The sequence below is a fragment of the Epinephelus lanceolatus genome, chromosome 1, assembly GCF_041903045.1.
Source record: "Epinephelus lanceolatus isolate andai-2023 chromosome 1, ASM4190304v1, whole genome shotgun sequence".
NCBI lineage: Eukaryota > Metazoa > Chordata > Actinopteri > Perciformes > Serranidae > Epinephelus > Epinephelus lanceolatus.
Genome location: NC_135734.1, coordinates 7,012,178 through 7,029,804, shown reverse-complemented (window position 1 = coordinate 7,029,804; position 17,627 = coordinate 7,012,178). Strand labels below are relative to the sequence as shown.

Sequence of the window (17,627 nt, the reverse complement as noted above, 5' to 3'; positions counted from 1 at the left end):
AGAGAACCTACTGAACCCTATCATGGATCTCTAGATGTCTATAAATCTCCACTGCTGTAACAGGAAGTGGTCTGCTGTGTGTCTCTGCAGAATTCCTGGTCCAGTTCGAGGAGGATCGCTGGGAGCCCGGCAGGTGGCAGGACCTGGCCTCTTACCCCGGAGATCTCAACTCTGTCATTCTGCAGCTTGCCCCCTTCGTCAACTACCAGTTCAGGGTCATCGCCATCAACTCAGTGGGCCCGAGTCAGCCCAGCCGCCCCTCGCCACGATACAAGACAAGCGGAGCTGGTGAGGAGAACGACACACTCATCTAAAAATCACATGTATTTGAAGACACGTGTAACTTCTTAGTTGGCTCATTGTAGTTTAGGTGTCTTGAAATCAACGTACCTTCTTGCGCTTTACATGAAAATTATGATTTGTTTGACTGAGGGCTTCAGGTCATGACAACCTGCCTACATTTGTAAGAATAAATTTGACCTTTGATTTGAAATAGTAGATGTTTCTCCTTGAAATAAATTTGTTTGAGTCTATAGGACAGTGGTTTCAAACTAGGGAGGCACAATAATATCACTATGTCATCGGTATTGGCTGATATTGGCTTGAAAATAAACTACTGGAATCAGCCAACATGCTTTTTCTTATTTTTGCACAATGAATGAATATTACACACATTGAAAAGTGTTCTATTTCATGTCTCCATCTGCTGGTGGGCCATCATGATATAAACATGCATGCATAATACGATGTTAATTCCACTACAGAAGAAACTTGATGATCACTAAAATAAGGTGGGGAAAAAGTGGAGATATCGATATCGGTAGCGGTTATCGGCCAAATAAGTTGTTATAAATCGGCATATTGGATATCAGAACAAAACAAATACTGTGCATCCCTGACTTTAACCCAAATTACTGAGGGGCAGGTTGTTTTCTCCAAGAAACTCTAAGTGAAGTCACTTAATCATATTACAAACTCTTCTGGGGTGTATGCTGTTATATTTTATGGTTTCATCTTTCTCTACACTATCATTAATTTCAGAGTTTACAACTCTGGTCATGGGCAGCATACAATACTTTTTCGCCTTGTGATGTTAATTAATGATGTATGGTTTCTACTGCTGTCAATTGATCAAAATATTTAATTGTGATTAATCATGATTGCCTATAGTTAACTTGCGATTAATTGCAAATTGCTCTTGTGCCTGCAAGCTGTAGCCACCCGTTTGCTGTTGAAAGTTTGTTGTTTGAAGAGTTGTCCAGGTGACTCTGTTACAAACTATCCAGTGTGGTCTGCCTTTGGTGAGGTGGAGGAAGGCTCTCTGCATCAGCTGTGTGTTTGGCCAGCAGGTGCTATTTGAGGGTAGTAACTCAATTCACATAGCCAGTAAATGCAAATGACTTTGGTCTTGAAGAGAGAACCATCTAGCAGGGCTTTGAAACTGACCTTGCCATTCAAAAGACCCCTTTCTTTATCCATTTTGGCTCACTGAGGTTTGTTTCTACTTGCCATCCACAACGTTACTGCTGCATGGCTTTCTGATTTCCCAATGTATGAGGTGTGCCAAGGGTCATAATTACAGAAGGTATGTATGGTAATCACGCATGAAAAAAAAAAGTGGCATTAAAAGAAATTGTTGTTAAATCATTACTAATGTGTCAACTTTGACAGCCCTAATAGTTTTTATTTTTCTTAGTTTAATATACTTTATATATTATACTGTACGATATATGTTTCAGGTTTCATTTATATTTCATTTATATAGCACTTTCAAATGTCATGGCATTAAGTTGGTTTGCCTCTGGTAGGCTGTCTATTTTGCATTGTAAAGCGGCTATTATTTAAACTTAATCTAAAGAAGTAGAAAGGAGGGGCAGGACTAGATAAGTATGGCTTCTTTCTGTCCCTTCTCGGACATATAATATGGTGTTTTGCAAATGAATGTGTGTTGAATTAGCTGACTGTACAATTAATTTCTATCGTCGTTTGACTTTTTAAGAAGAATTGTCAACTGATATGTTGAACTGTTCGAGATAAATAAACAATTCAATAAAAATGTGCTTCACAATGACAGATATATAAGTATACATGTAAAAGCATAGATGAATAACAAAAAAAAGCAAGACATATAATAGCATAGATAAATAAAGCAAAATTAAAATCAAAACAAGTTCAAACACAATTTAAACCCAGGGAATCAGATAAAAATAGAAAAAAAATCAGCTTAAACACAATTAGAGTGAAAGCCAGGGAATGAAAGTGAGTCTTAAGGTGCATCTTAAAAGCGTCAACAGGCAGGCTGTTTAAGAGCCGCAGAAAAATTTGGACATGTTTCACATATTGGGGTGTCACTGTGTTGCAAGTAATATACTTTTTATTCATTATTTCTCTCATTGTAAGTACTTATTTGTGTCTCTCTCTGTGTTGCTGTGGCAACACCTGGGAATCTTATCTAATGTTAAAATAAACACAGGGAAAAATCAAAATAGGACAAAATAAATGTGGAATTGTTGGCCTAATGAAAGAATAAATTGTAAACCCGCGGGCTGGATGTGCAGTGTGTAGCCAAGGTAAAAGTAATACAAAGTTAAAGACTCTGGGTTTTCAGCTGGTGTTAGACCATCTCTGTACCTTCAGCTGTGGGGTTTGTTGGAGATGATGTTGTTCAATCTAAGTAAATTTTGTTGTGTTAAAAAAAAGCCCCAGATGCCATTCCTAGAGGTTTGCGAGGCTGGGGATCCAAGAAGGACAACATGGAGATCACCTGGGAGGTAAGACATGTTCAAGGCGAAAATAACGACTCATAAGACCCCTGTTGCCTGTTATGCCGCTGTGACAGCTGTGACTGGAGGCAATTGGCTTGTTTGAGATGAGCCAGGCCTGCACAGATTTGATAACCAGCAATCACCACATAATGCATGCCGGTTAGATTTGTGTTCGACTTCATCCCGACTTGCTCTGACATCATGCAAAAGTGGACAATGACATTCTCATGAGATCAAAGCAGCCGCAGTTTTTAGAGCCAGGCGCTGTAGTTGCTCTTTACAGACAAGACCCGGGGCATGACATGACTAATCTTTAATGAAAGCTGTTGTCTGGTATTTCTTTCCTCTGTGTTTGACTAACAGGCTGATGTTTTCAATTTATTAATGTAGTCTGGGGACAAGTCTGCTCTGCAGCAGCAAACTGATATGATGCTGATGTATATGAGAATTCATGTAAAATCAAGGTTGAACCATGAACATATATTACAGGTCATCTGTAAAGCATTTTATGAAGCTACTCTGTTATTAAAACAATTGGAGACTGTGATCAAATTGATATACAGGTTTGACATCCACATCAGATCTAACAGGATGTTAGCGTTTCTGTGACTTCCTGTATGAACTGAAGGCTGCTAGAGATTGTCGGGAAACTGTCCGACTTGACCACGTCTTTTTGTCACCACCTCCTGCTGCTGCCGCCTGATCTCATCCACTTTATGGGCTAGGCACAGTTCATCTCAAACAAGCCTATTATTTTTTGTGTCTGTCCCATTCTTGTGAATGTGGTATCTCAGCAATTTCTTCAAATTTGGCACAAATATCCACGTTTGTGCCAAATTTGAAGAAATTGCTGAGATACCACATTCACAAGACTCAAGGATGAATTGATGAAATTTTAGTGGTAAAAGGTCACTGTGACCTCACAAAACATAAAACATAACATAACTCAAGAATCTATATGCTAATTATGAGATTTTACACATATCTCTAATGGATAAAATGATGAATGATGAGTCCTGGGGCGTCAGTAGCATAGTGGATAGTGCCGGCACCCCATGTATAGAGGTGATGCCTCGCTGCAGCGGTCGCGAGTTCAACTCCGGCTTGCAACCCTTTGCTGCATGTCTCCCCCCACTCTCTCTCTCCCCCATTTCCCACACTATCCTGTCCATTAAAGACAAAACGCAACTGCAACTTGACAGGTTGGTGGAGACAGACAACTGTGAGGTGGTAATACCATGGGTTTTTTTTGTTTGTTTGTTTTCTACAGCCTCTGCTTGATCTGGAGAGAAATGGCCCAAACCTGCACTACAGTGTGTGGTGGAGACGGAAAGATTCGGGAGAGGAGTGGAGAAATGTGACCACGGTGGGGTCCAAACATGTCGTCCATAACACAGAAACTTATGTGCCTTATGAGATAAAAATCCAGGCCAGGAATGAGTTTGGACACGGACCTGAGTCTAATGTGGTGACTGGATACTCTGGAGAGGACGGTAAGTCGATACACACTGGATATCAGTTTGTGAAAGCTAATATCAACATTGATTTTTGAACTAAAGCTGGTAGATATTTTGAGTTGAAGCTTTTAAGCTGACAGAAACTCTCTTTGCCTCTCACAATGTGATCAGTGAATCTTTTCACTTTGACTTTAAGCCATTTGACTGCAAGCAACAACAGCAGCAATGAGGGAATGTTCTTATTCCTGCTTAAGCTGAATTTTTGCGACTGCTCACACATACTGTGTCACTTTTTGTGTGTTCAGAGCCCACTGATGCTCCCACTGACCTGAGGGTGTCAAAGGTTGACAGCACCAAGGTGAACATACACTGGAAGCCTGTGGACCAGAGCTCTGTCCAGGGAGAGTTCAAAGAGTACAGAGTGAGACTGACTGTCTTTTAATGCTAATGAACTAACTACGGAGTTGGTCTAAAAATAGACTATTTCTCAGTCTTTGACAATTTCTCTTGTTTCTCCTCACCCTCCTCCTTACCTTCCAGTTGCACTACTGGCGTGAGTCCAGCCTGGTTCCAGGTCTGGTGGTCAGTAAGGAGAAGAAGACAAAAGGTTTCTACAGTATGGTGGCCGAGCCATCTGGCATCCTCAGCGACCTGGTGCCCTTCTCTAAATACAAGATGTTCATGGTTGTGGCCAACAACCTCTTTGAAGGTCCACCCAGCAACACGATGGAATTCACTACTAAGGAGGGAGGTGAGGCCCACATCTCATGTAGTTTCACAAAAGTGTTCTAACAAGGCTGGAGGTAAATTGAAGATTTTATACCACAGTTTTCCTGGCCAAAATAATTATGATTGATGATATTATGACGATAATCATCAAAATATCTCAAACTCTTAAAATGTCACTTAAACTTACTGGGATGACTTTACCTTCCATTTTGTTAACAAACAAATATTGTTATGACATCACTGATAGGTGATGCATTGCATATGATATACTGGGTTCTACTTGGAACGATAGTGTAAATCTGTATACTAGTGTAAATTTTTTTGAACAGTTTAGGGATATTTCTTATTTCCTATTCATAGTTTCTTTTTTATCATATTTCTATAGCTGTTGTTTTGCTGCCTTGTTTTTAACGTATACCTTTATTGCACTGAATCTGAGAGCTGCTACCTCAATTTCGTTGTACTCGTGCAATGACAATAAAGAGATTCTGATTCTGATTAAACATTCCGACCCTCACCTATGGTCATGAGCTTTGGGTAGTACCCCATAGAATGAGACTGCGGATACAAGTGGCTCAGCCTTAAACAAAGGGTGAGGACCTCAGATGTTCGGAGGGTGCTCAGAGTAAAGCCACTGCTCTGTTGGGCCAAAAAGGCCATTTGAGGTGGTTCAAGCATCTGATCAGGATGTCTCCTTTGCTGGGGAGACAGACACGAACTGGCCCCGGATAAGCAGATGAAAATGGGTGGACGGATGGATAGGAGAGTGGGACGTTCAGTGTGACAGCAGCATTCACGTAATTTAGTAAACAAGCTAAACAAGCACGATATTCACGATTGTATTGGCAATGGAAAATCCCTACAATCAGCTTCCTGTGAGTGTTTTTTTCTATCAGTAATCACCATGACAGTATGACAGGCCAAGAGCCCGTCAGTCAGACTAACGCTTGCTCTCTCTTTAACACATATTTTAAATGAAACTATATAGGAGGCAAGTTAACTTTGTAAGAGATATTCTGACACTGTCTATATGGACACTATGAAGCTAACTTGTGCAGTTTAAGTTTTTTTACCCCCTCTGTCTGTTTTCTAAATCCCTGCTCCTCTTTTGTGTCCACTCTTCACATATTTGTTTGCTTGATTATATGTGTCTATCTGTGTGTTTGTAGTGCCAGATGCTCCGAAGTTTTTCAGGATTAACCGGAGAAGTTTTGACACCATCCACCTTGAATGGGACAAACCTCTGGAGCCCAATGGCATTCTGATTGGATACCACCTCAAGTACCAAACAGGTGAGCTGCTCTGATTTGTCAAACCCCAAATATTCACACATAAGTACACACTTTCAGACAGAAAGCATTTTTACCTTGGTGTTTCCACTTGGTGATGAGTTGCTTAACTGTGTGAACTCTATAAAGTTCAGGATGGTACCAATGGAACCGTTCCTTGCCATCCCCAATTTGGTCACCCCTCTGTTACTTAGCACACTGATCTGGCACTAAAAGGTGGAGCTAGAAACACTGCAGTTCATTGACCGTCCTCCTTGCTCAGGGCTGAGTTGCAGCTGGTTTTGAAGCTCATCTGACCTCTGTTCATACTGTTGCAAGTCTTACATATATTAGTAAACTCTGTTGCTGCCTCTCTTTTTACTTCTAACTTTTAAGGTGGAACGTTTACTTGTAATTTTACTCTACTACTTTAGTGCGTGTGTTGATGACTTGACTGCATCAGTACACTTGAAGTTTCAATATGACAACTTTGACCATTCCATTAGTTTTTATTGTCTTTCTTGGATGACATACACTTTTAATAATGAGTGGATCTTCAAGCATTTAAAAATATGTATTGATTAGGACCGGATTATGGGAACTGTATTCTAATCCAAGCGTCATGGAGCGTCATTCCTGTGGGCTCCGGCAGCACTAAACCCCTGCGCTTGCCTGAGATGGACTAAATGCATGAACCTGCTATTTATAAATATCCCATCGAGAGAGACTCTCACTGCAGCCTGTTCTGTGTGTGTTCTGCAAATGTCAGTGTGCAATCCTGTTCCATGTGCAGTGGAAACGCCAAACAGACCTAGGGTCTGGGTACAATGTCTGAAGGGTTACTTTTGGAACCTAAGGTACTGTACTGAAAGTGTTTGGTGGAAATGGGGCTTAAGTGTTTGTGAGCCTTGGGTATTTGCTTTGTTTTATAGTTTTTATTTGAGTCATATCGACCTTATACCAAACAACTTTCATGCTATTTTACTGTAACAGAAAAATGTCCAATGTCAAAATAAAATCAAAAGAGTTTTACCTCAGTTAATGCACTCTCATGATCTTGATCTTTGGTGAAAGGTCGTCATAAACTCAGTCTTGGCTGTCTTAAGTCAATCTTTTCTCATCTTGATGTTCTGACAAAATCAAACATGTTTAATATTATCGTAAGTGTTAAGTCTTGACTCATGCAAATACTGAAGTTCAATGACGTCAACACTGTAAACAACCGATGGGCGCATTCTCACCAGCGCCAAACTTGAAGCAGCAAACCGGGTAGACAGTAAATGTGGAGGGGACTTTGAGGAGGCAGCAAGTCTTGGTTCTCTTGGACTGTGGAAAAACAGGAGAACCTGGTGGAGTTGTGGAGGGAACAAGAGTTGTTGTTTCATTCGGCATGTATCTGATCCGCCAATCAGCACTTGTTTTAGTGAGAAATCTTTCTTTTTTTGACAGGGGCCACCTCTCATTCCCACCTTCCCCTCCCACTAAAATAATCAGCATGCTGGCAGTGATTTAAGGCCTCTTCATCCAAAATGTAAAGTTTGTATGCAAACACAGTTTATCTTTATGGATTTACTGATGTTGAATGGACAAGAATACTATGGACATATGATGCCTTTTATCTTGTGTTTCTAGAGTTATGTGTTTTTGTGTACACATCAGGAATTGTTGATATATCATATTTCTAAAAGGGATTTTGGCCTAATATTTTTCACCAGGAGCAGGATGGGAAATCATCTCAAAATATTCTAGTTTTAGTCTTGTGACCCTGCAAGATCCCCAGTCTTTGTAAAACCTTATATTGTGTGACGGAAAACTTTCATTGTCTTTAAATGTGAGAGGGTGTTAGACTTCAATCTTACAAAGTCTATTTAAAGTCTTCTAGTTTATGATATACATATATTGTATTCAAAAATGCATAGCTTTACATCAAAGACATAATATGACAGCAAAATGAACGATAAACAATCAGACATACGGTCAATCTAAACCAGGCTACTGTACATATGCACACAGCTGCAGGATGCAAATTAGGTCAAAGTGGAATGAGGAAGTTGCTCTGAAGGATCTGATGGAGTAATAACTGGAAGTTAAGTAAAATGCTGTTGGTCAGCAGCAGTGACTGTGAGGAAGCCCATAGTTAGTGGGCTGGCACTCTGCTGAAGCGTCACACTCCCCCAGTGGTTTGGGAATAATTCTGATAGTAAGCCAACCCATCTGTCATTTTCTGTCATTCTCCTGTGTGTGTGTGTGTGTGTGTGTGTAGTCAATGGCTCTAGGATGGGTCGTCCCCAGTCGGAGACTTTCCCTCCTAATGAGACAGAGTTCACCATCCGCCTGCCGGACAGATCTACCCGCTACAAGTTCTACCTGTCAGCACTCACTCAGGTGGGAGCAGGGGAGGTCTTTGCTGAGGAGTCACCACACTTCGCAAATGAAGGTGAGTGTTTCTACAGTTGTTGCCTCCCCTCACAATATAATCTACATTCAGTGCTTCCAAAGAATAGTGCTCTCCTTGAGGGTGAGAATGCATCTGAAACATGTAAGGTTTACAGTGCAGCCAGTTCACCACAGGGTCACTCTATGCCAAATAAGATGGGGGTTTTTGATTACATTACAGATTTTATATTCACATTTCAGATTTTTGTTTACAGACAAACAGATCTAAATAATTCACAGACACAAGCAAATGTCATATATTCTACTACTGGCCCATAGAAAATGGAAAATAGTGCAACATTTGGGTTTCTGGGTCCCAAGGCTGTGACCCAAGCAATATATACATATGGATGTTTCCATGCTTCTGTCTAAAAATGTAGTATTTGGCTAATGTTATACCAAATTTCAATTTCAAAGGCTCTAACATAAATACTAGGTTAGTATGACAAGCCAATGTTGCAATTTGTTGCCTTTTTCAGTTGCCAACATTGTGGACTCATTCCTGGGACCATGAAAATTTGTGTCTGTCCATGCGTGTAGAGTTATAAGTTCCTTCCATGTTGTCTTCATGTTTAAATCTAATAAGATATGAGGCTTACTAAACAAAACTGACTACTAAGATTCAATCAAAATATATTACAAAATGTATTTTTTTTATCTCAAATAGCACATACATGAAGTTTGAACAAAGTCTGAGAGGGTCAGTGTGTAAGATATAGGGGGATTTAGTGACATCTAGAGATGAGGATTTCAACCAGCTGAAACGTCTCCCTATTAGAATTCCTTCAGTGTTCACTGATCAGAGTTTTAACCTGGAGCTGAATTATCCGCAGAGGTCAATAAACAACCCATGTGAATAAAACCAGTAAAAATACTGAATAAAACAGTTAAAAAACCAAACAAATAGGTGTTCTCCTATGCTGTTTGGTAAGCTGCAGATGGCCTGCTTGCCTAGCACCCTCTAATGTTTGCTCACCTATTTTCTCAGATAGATGAGTGTGTTCTCAGGGATGCGCGATAATATCAGCACATCATTGCTGTCGGCCAATATCGGCTTTAAACTGAACTTTCAGAATTGGCCAACATGCTTTTTCTTTTTTTGCACAATTAAAAAAAAAGATACATACAGTACAGGCCAAAAGTTTGGACACACCTTCTCATTCAATGCGTTTTCTTTATTTTCATGACTATTTACATTGTAGATTCTCACTGAAGGCATCAAAACTATGAATGAACACATGTGGAGTTATGTACTTAACAAAAAAGGTGAAATAACTGAAAACATGTTTTATATTCTAGTTTCTTCAAAATAGCCACCCTTTGCTCTGATTACTGCTTTGCACACTCTTGGCATTCTCTCCATGAGCTTCAAGAGGTAGTCACCTGAAATGGTTTCCACTTCACAGGTGTGCCTTATCAGGGTTAATTAGTGGAATTTCTTGCTTTATCAATGGGGTTGGGACCATCAGTTGTGTTGTGCAGAAGTCAGGTTAATACACAGCCGACAGCCCTATTGGACAACTGTTAAAATTCATATTATGGCAAGAACCAATCAGCTAACTAAAGAAAAACCAGTGGCCATCATTACTTTAAGAAATGAAGGTCAGTCAGTCCGGAAAATTGCAAAAACTTTAAATGTGTCCCCAAGTGGAGTCGCAAAAACCATCAAGCGCTACAAGGAAACTGGCACACATGAGGACCGACCCAGGAAAGGAAGACCAAGAGCCACCTCTGCTTCTGAGGATAAGTTCATCCGAGTCACCAGCCTCAGAAATGGCAAGTTAACAGCAGCTCAGATCAGAGACCAGATGAATGCCACACAGAGTTCTAGCAGCAGACCCATCTCTAGAACAACTGTTAAGAGGAGACTGCGCCAATCAGGCCTTCATGGTCAAATAGCTGCTAGGAAACCACTGCTAAGGAGAGGCAACAAGCAGAAGAGATTTGTTTGGGCCAAGAAACACAAGGAATGGACATTAGACTAGTGGAAATCTGTGCTTTGGTCTGATGAGTCCAAATTTGAGATCTTTGGTTCCAACCGCCGTGTCTTTGTGAGACACAGAAAAGGTGAACGGATGGATTCCACGTGCCTGGTTCCCACTGTGAAGCATGGAGGAGGAGGTGTGATGGTGTGGGGGTGTTTTGCTGGTGACACTGTTGGGGATTTATTCAAAATTGAAGGCACACTGAACCAGCATGGCTACCACAGCATCCTGCAGTGACATGCCATCCCATCCAGTTTGCGTTTAGTTGGACGATCATTTATTTTTCAACAGGACAATGACCCCAAACACACCTCCAGGCTGTGTAAGGGCTATTTGACCAAGAAGGAGAGTGATGGAGTGCTGCGGCAGATGACCTGGCCTCCACAGTCACCGGACCTGAACCCAATCCAGATGGTTTGGGGTGAGCTGGACCGCAGAGTGAAGGCAAAGGGGCCAACAAGTGCTAAACACCTCTAGGAACTCCTTCAAGACTGTTGGAAAACCATTTCAGGTGACTACCTCTTGAAGCTCATGGAGAGAATGCCAAGAGTGTGCAAAGCAGTAATCAGAGCAAAGGGTGGCTATTTTGAAGAAACTAGAATATAAAACATGTTTTCAGTTATTTCACCTTTTTTTGTTAAGTACATAACTCCACATGTGTTCATTCATAGTTTTGATGCCTTCAGTGAGAATCTACAATGTAAATAGTCATGAAAATAAAGAAAACGCATTGATTGAGAAGGTGTGTCCAAACTTTTGGCCTGTACTGTACATTGAAAAGCTTTGTAAGAGTATGCATGCATAATATGATGTTAATTCCACTACAGAAGAGACTTCCTGACCTAAAATAAGGCAGGGGAAAAAAGTAGTGGATATATCGGTATCAGTATAGGTTATTGGCCATATCAGTTGTTCTATATTGAATATCGACAAAAAAAAAATCCAATATCGTGCATCTCTAGTGCTTACCTTTTTTTCTGATCCACATGTTCAGGAGCTTTTGACCAGGAGCCAAATTATTTGCAGAGGTCTTTTCCACTCCAAAACAAACTGATTAAAAACACTGAAAAATCTGTTTCACGGTTAAAAAATAAATCAGTGCTCTTCTGATGTCCTCATCACAGAAGGGCTGCTAACTATGGTGGCTGACACAAAAACACAAATGGCCCTATCTAGAGCCAGTGTTTGGTTTGTCCATTTTGGGCTACTGCAGAAACAGGGTAATCTCTGTTGATGAGGACCCACCCCCCATGTAGATATAATGGCTCATTGTAAGGTAACGAAAACACAATTATTAATAATAATAATGATAATAATGCATTTTATTAATAGATGCCTTTCAAAGCACTTAAGGACACCTTACAAGACAGTAAAAAAAAAAAAAAAAAAAAGCAAAAAAAGCGAACGACTGAAGGCTCTTGAACCCACAGTGGTCAAGTCACAATGTGAGTTGGAATGCAGAAGAGGATCTAAAAGTAGGAGAGGGTGTGTAGATAGGAAGGAGTTCACAGAGGTAGGAAGGGGCTTAATTATGAAGGGTCTTGAAGGTGAGAAGCAGAATCTTGAAATCGATGCAATATTTAACAGGAATCCAGTGAAGGTGCTGGAGAACAGGAGTGACATTATCTGTGGAGGGGGTTCTAGTAATGATATGGGCAGCTGAATTCTGGACCAATTGGAGATAATGAAGACACTTGTGAGGGAGACCAAAGAGGACAGGATTGCAATAATCAATATGGGATGTAGCCAAAGAGTGAACAAGGATAGTGGCACTGTGATTCTTATTTTCAACTGATTAAAAAACATGCTTATTATATTATACTTCATTTCTACCAATATATGCTCCTAAGCCCTACACATTGGACATTTGAATGTAAACAAAAACCTCTACCTGATTCATGGAATGACCCCTGAGTATTTTTTTCCCCACACAAAAAACACCTGAGCACTTCAGTTGCTCTCACATTTAATAGTTGATTATTATTCATTTGCACTCAACCAAACTGTAAATTATTGCCATTGCCATTTTTTATACTGTATGTGTTTCAGATATTGGTTTTAAAAGATAAGGATGAGGCTATGATCCCTATTTTTCTTTACTGGGGGGTGAATTCCACACAGACATTAGGGAAATCGGAAAATGCTGACAGAAGAATAATATGGAATGACCTTATACTTAAACACATTTCACCACACTTATCAACTTGAAACTTGCCTGAAATATGGCGGAAATAAGTGTTTTTTAAAGTTCAACAGAATAATGTCTGACCCAGTTTATCATAAGAGTTACTGGAATTTTCATTTACTAAGAGGGTGTCTAGCATTGCTTCCCTGTATGGCACTGAACTTCCAGTCTGCTGCACTGTGTGTTTTACTCCGTAATTACACCGTCTCCAGCCTTTCTCTCTGCATGGGAACTAGGTTGGTTCGATATTGTGTCTACATTGTGAGAGTCTGGTTGTGTGAAACACTGGAACCTGTGTGTGTGTGAGAGAGAGAGAGATAGAGACATAGAAATAGAAGCTGAGAGAGCCCTTTAGTGGACACAGGCCTCTTTGTTAGTGTATCAGATGAAGAAAGAGCTGGTCTTTCTCTGATTGATTATATTATCAGCACACACACAAGAGAGGACACACACACACACACACACACATTCACAACAGATCAGAATCCCTGAGTGATTTTCTAGTCACTCAACTGTTGCATACATTCATAATACAGCGATTTGCTGATATTTAACAGTCATGACTAAAGTACACCTGACAGGTTGTTTTAAAGGATTGGTTCACCCAAAACATCCAGGAGTATCTTGCCATTTTTTATTTATTTATGCATTTATTAGACTTCTGTGTCCACCGAATGTAATGGCAGTGTAAGGAAAAAGGACACTCACAGACGTCACTGTGAGCAATTTTCATCAGGACTTTTTCTCCAGTGGAAAGCACAGACAGTTCGACAGAGGCAGATATCTCAAAACCTTAACAGATGGCATGGTATAGCATTAGTGGTAAATGAGAGTATCTTTTGAATGGATCTTCCAGCTGCTGTTGTGCTTGTTGTCCCTCTCTGTCTTTCTTACAACTCTTTCTCCTCTCCATTTCTCTTTTTGTTGGCAGAAAACATTACTGACTCTACAGGTCTAGGTAATGGGGAATGAGAAGCACAGCGTGCCTGTTGCCCACCCCCATCCTCCATATTCGCCTCTCTCAATCTGTTCATCTTAACACTAAGCAGCAGTGCAGTCCACCTTTATTATATTATCCACTAAAGTGCAGTTCTACTGTACCAGCCCCTGCAGCTCACACTGGCAAGCAGAGGGAGTTGCTGAACTAGTTATAACACCCCCCTTGGGAAAACACAGATTTGCCTTCTTGTATTTTACATAATCAGTAAATCATTGTTAAATGAACCTAAAGACATACAGTATGTTTTTTTTAAGATCTGTGTGTGGTATCCCACAGGAAGCTATTCAATGAATAGATATTCAGCATATTCAAGCAGGTTAATAGAGCCTATGATATTAACCCTTCCTAAGTCCCGCGCCTTTTGCTCTGTGCTCCAATAACAATCGAACAAGCTCATTACCCGGCAGAGCCTCAGTCAGCTCTCCCCTTTCCTTTTCAGCATAATTTTATAGAACAGTTTGTATGATGTCCTACAAAATTGCACCCCATGAATGATGTGCTTAGTTTTAGGAAAAAAAAGAGGATGTACCTTAACATGACTCAAAGTTCACTCAAAGTTCACACGGATCTGAACACGCAACCAGGGCAAAGTCCCGGGCAAAAGTCTGTTTTTTGTGACCCGTCCACCACCCTAACTCACCTCCTTACAGGCGCTTACTGTTTACTGCCATAAGCGCAATATAACGTGATCGTAGCCTTTAAAAATACTTGGATATGTATGACTTTGGCTGCATTGCTTTTCATAGGAAAATTTGTGAGAACAATTTGCCTGTGATCATTTGGCTTTCTATGATTAACTTTGATCAGCTTTAATGTTACTATTATATACCGTTATAACAGTAATTATATTATTTTTGATATTTGAGATTAAAGGCACAATTCATAGTCCAAGTCCTGCTTTCACCATATTAAGTGACAGATCTTCAAACAAGGGTTAATGCCACAATGACCATGATGACAAAAGTTATTCAGGATTTCTGAATTTCTTAATCTTTTGAAAAAAAAAACAAGACTTAATAGAGATTAGTTATATAATTACACAATATACTGTACATTATTATCATATATACAGTTTATATATACATGTGATTATGGCTGAAAGCTCAGTAAAATTCCAGACCTTTATGGTTTGTCAGACTTTACAAGAATGAACTTTTGTGACCATAGAAGATTTGTTTTCATCAGTAACATTGCAAACAGACAAGGTCAAAAATGTCTGCTTTAAAGACGATCAATGTAATCAAGTACGTAAGACTGCAACTAACTTGTCTTATGTATTTGTAGTTGTTCGTTTTGTAACTGCTCAATGTACTGTTTCCAATTTTGATTAGTTTAAATTCGTGAAAAAAATATATGAAACAGACAAAAGGTCTGAAGCTCTAAGTGAGAACAGACCAGATTGTGTTTTTGCTAATGGACTGAACTGCTGTCTACGCTGTATTTTCTTTCTATTCTCATCTGTCCATCTGCCTGTCTGCCTCTCCTCATCACTTCATCCTCCCTCTATGTGTGAAGCTGCTGTTTGTCTGCTGCTGTGTGCTGTCAGGGATTGAAGAAGCCCTCTCCACATGCTCAGGTCATCATTGGTTTACAATACAGTAGTTTCCTCCATGCTTGACATGGTAGTAGATGCAAAATACAGAAAATTTAACATATGAGATATATCATTATTTACACCACATGTCCCACATTCTAAATCTTTGGTATCTCTGATGTTGGAACCAATCCCTGATGGCGCACCTTCACAATGCAATCTCACAGCATCACTGCCTCTTCCTGTCTGCCACGAAACGCAAGTTAGCCTTGTGTAGCAGCAACTAATGTGTTTTGATGCGTTTTTCTGCCATTGCCATTGGATACAATGTCACGATGACGCTACTGTTTTGGGAGTGTGTGTGGAACGGGATGAGTTGCACGTCCTCGCATTAAGATGTCGAGAGGGGGGGAAACATTTTGATGAATGATACGACTTGATGAGCGTGCTGGGGATGACAAACAGAACTCCATCAGCAGTTGGCTCATGCACTCACTCACTGGCTTGATTGTCCTGCTTCTGAGCTTTTTTTTTAAAAGTCATGTCACTCTGCCATCTTTGTACATTGCTTGTGTTCTCCTGGTCAGTTGTACATAGAGTACTGAGGATTAAAGGTAAGGTGGCTTGAAGCTTTGGGCTGAACTGGTGGACCACACCGGGCTGTAATGGCTCCTGAACATGCTGACATTTCCATCATCCTGTCCTACTTTCTCTTTCCTTTGCACGGAGATTTGGGGGCATGCTTGGCATCCAGCCTGGTGATACAAGCATGCTGGCTGGGGTTTGGGGTTGTTGTGTGATGGAAATGTTTGGGGTGGGGGGCATCAGTAGTGGGACCCTTTACTGGCTGGAGATGACCTGAACTTCAAGGTACAGTAGGAGTGAACAATATTTAAAGTGAAAAGAAATGTGCTGATACAAAAATTGAGAAGGGCCTGACCCCCACAAGAGGGCACCAGAGGATCAGACCAGGGCTGGCTGAATTTTATTAGTAAAATTATAAGTTAAATCAGGTACGATCTAATCAAATAATGAGTCTAGAGTTTAATGGCAGCTTTCAGTACTTGGCACTCTTCCATGCTCTGTGTTACCTGCATAATTTTATTGGCTCTCAAAAAGTACTGGAGTCTGATACTCAGCCCACCCTGGCACACAAGTGCTGCTACAACTGCTCTGACATTTCTAGCAAGCCCTCCAAATAGCTTATATCTACATGACAGAAATAGTGTAAAATAGATAAAGAGCTTAGCCTGCAAGTGCTGGCTAAGTATAAAGAAAAAGAGACGACTGTATTTGTCACAAAGCAAATGAGTAATAGACTGCCATCAGAGTTTCTACTGTAATGGCAAACACTGGATAACACTGCATAAAATGTGTTGTATTTTCCCATCAGTGGTGTGTGTGTGTGTGTGTGTGATGGAGGTGTCGGATAAGGGGTCCTGTAAATGTAATATGTGAGATCCTCCTGGTTAGTGCTGCAGAGGAACACTACTTAAAGGGCAGCCCTGTCTCCTAGAAATAATGTTTAGATACAACTAATTTGTAACAGTAAAAAGGAAACGTGATGCCGAGTGAATCACGTTTTCTATAAACATAATGAGGAAATGTTGCTAATTAACATATCTGGCAAGTCACAAAAATGTTGATACTGAATGTATCAGTAAAGTGTTCACTGACAACATATCTCAGTTGTTTTCCACCAAAATAGTCAATCTTGCAATACAGTGTCCACTCGTAGTGATAACTGCATTATTTTTTTATTACCTTTGTTATTAACATTTAACTGAAATCACGGTATTTCCCCAACCTTAATAACCAAATTGCTTTTGTTGCCTAAACCTTCAGACAAGAGTCTTTGTCCCTACTTGTTTTTATTAAAATATTGCCACTATCATAATATTTCCCTAGTCTTAACCAAAGTGCCTTTGTTGCTTAAACTTAACACAGGAGTCTGGACATGAACCCAAGGTTCTGGTGTCAAGGTTCTGCACTGCATTGTGTTTGCCTGCCGTCCTCCCCAACCACCTTTTGGCAAAGCCTGTGCGATACATGAATGTAGTGTTTCGTTACCTAAAAGAAACATTGTCTCTGAACCTAATCCAGGCAGTGGTTACGTTGCCACAACAACGTAATTTCTAGGATACAGGGTTATAAAGGGGCACTCTGGAAATGTAATTGACATAAAGTTGGGAGACTTGTGAGAGACAGATAAAATTTAAAAAAAAAAAAAAGAAAAGTCTAAATGGGAGCAGCAGCAGATGTTGAGAT

At 40.2% G+C, this 17,627-nt stretch overlaps 1 protein-coding gene across 21 annotated transcripts in view; it reads left to right on the top strand.

The window, feature by feature from the left end:
• The window catches only part of nfasca (neurofascin homolog (chicken) a), a 209,465-nt gene that overhangs the window by 154,333 nt on the left and 37,505 nt on the right, over positions 1-17,627 (top strand). For 16 of the 21 annotated variants that reach the window (XM_078171016.1, XM_078171090.1, XM_078170957.1 and 13 more), the window contains 8 exons: positions 91-288; positions 2,701-2,771; positions 4,036-4,258; positions 4,528-4,643; positions 4,763-4,973; positions 6,121-6,243; positions 8,483-8,656; positions 13,757-13,783. In XM_078171016.1, the coding sequence (XP_078027142.1) occupies positions 91-288; positions 2,701-2,771; positions 4,036-4,258; positions 4,528-4,643; positions 4,763-4,973; positions 6,121-6,243; positions 8,483-8,656; positions 13,757-13,783 (1,143 nt within the window). The remainder of the gene's footprint in view (positions 1-90; positions 289-2,700; positions 2,772-4,035; positions 4,259-4,527; positions 4,644-4,762; positions 4,974-6,120; positions 6,244-8,482; positions 8,657-13,756; positions 13,784-17,627) is intronic. The other 5 variants (XM_078171360.1, XM_078171549.1, XM_033627383.2 and 2 more) reach the window with 1 other exon arrangement.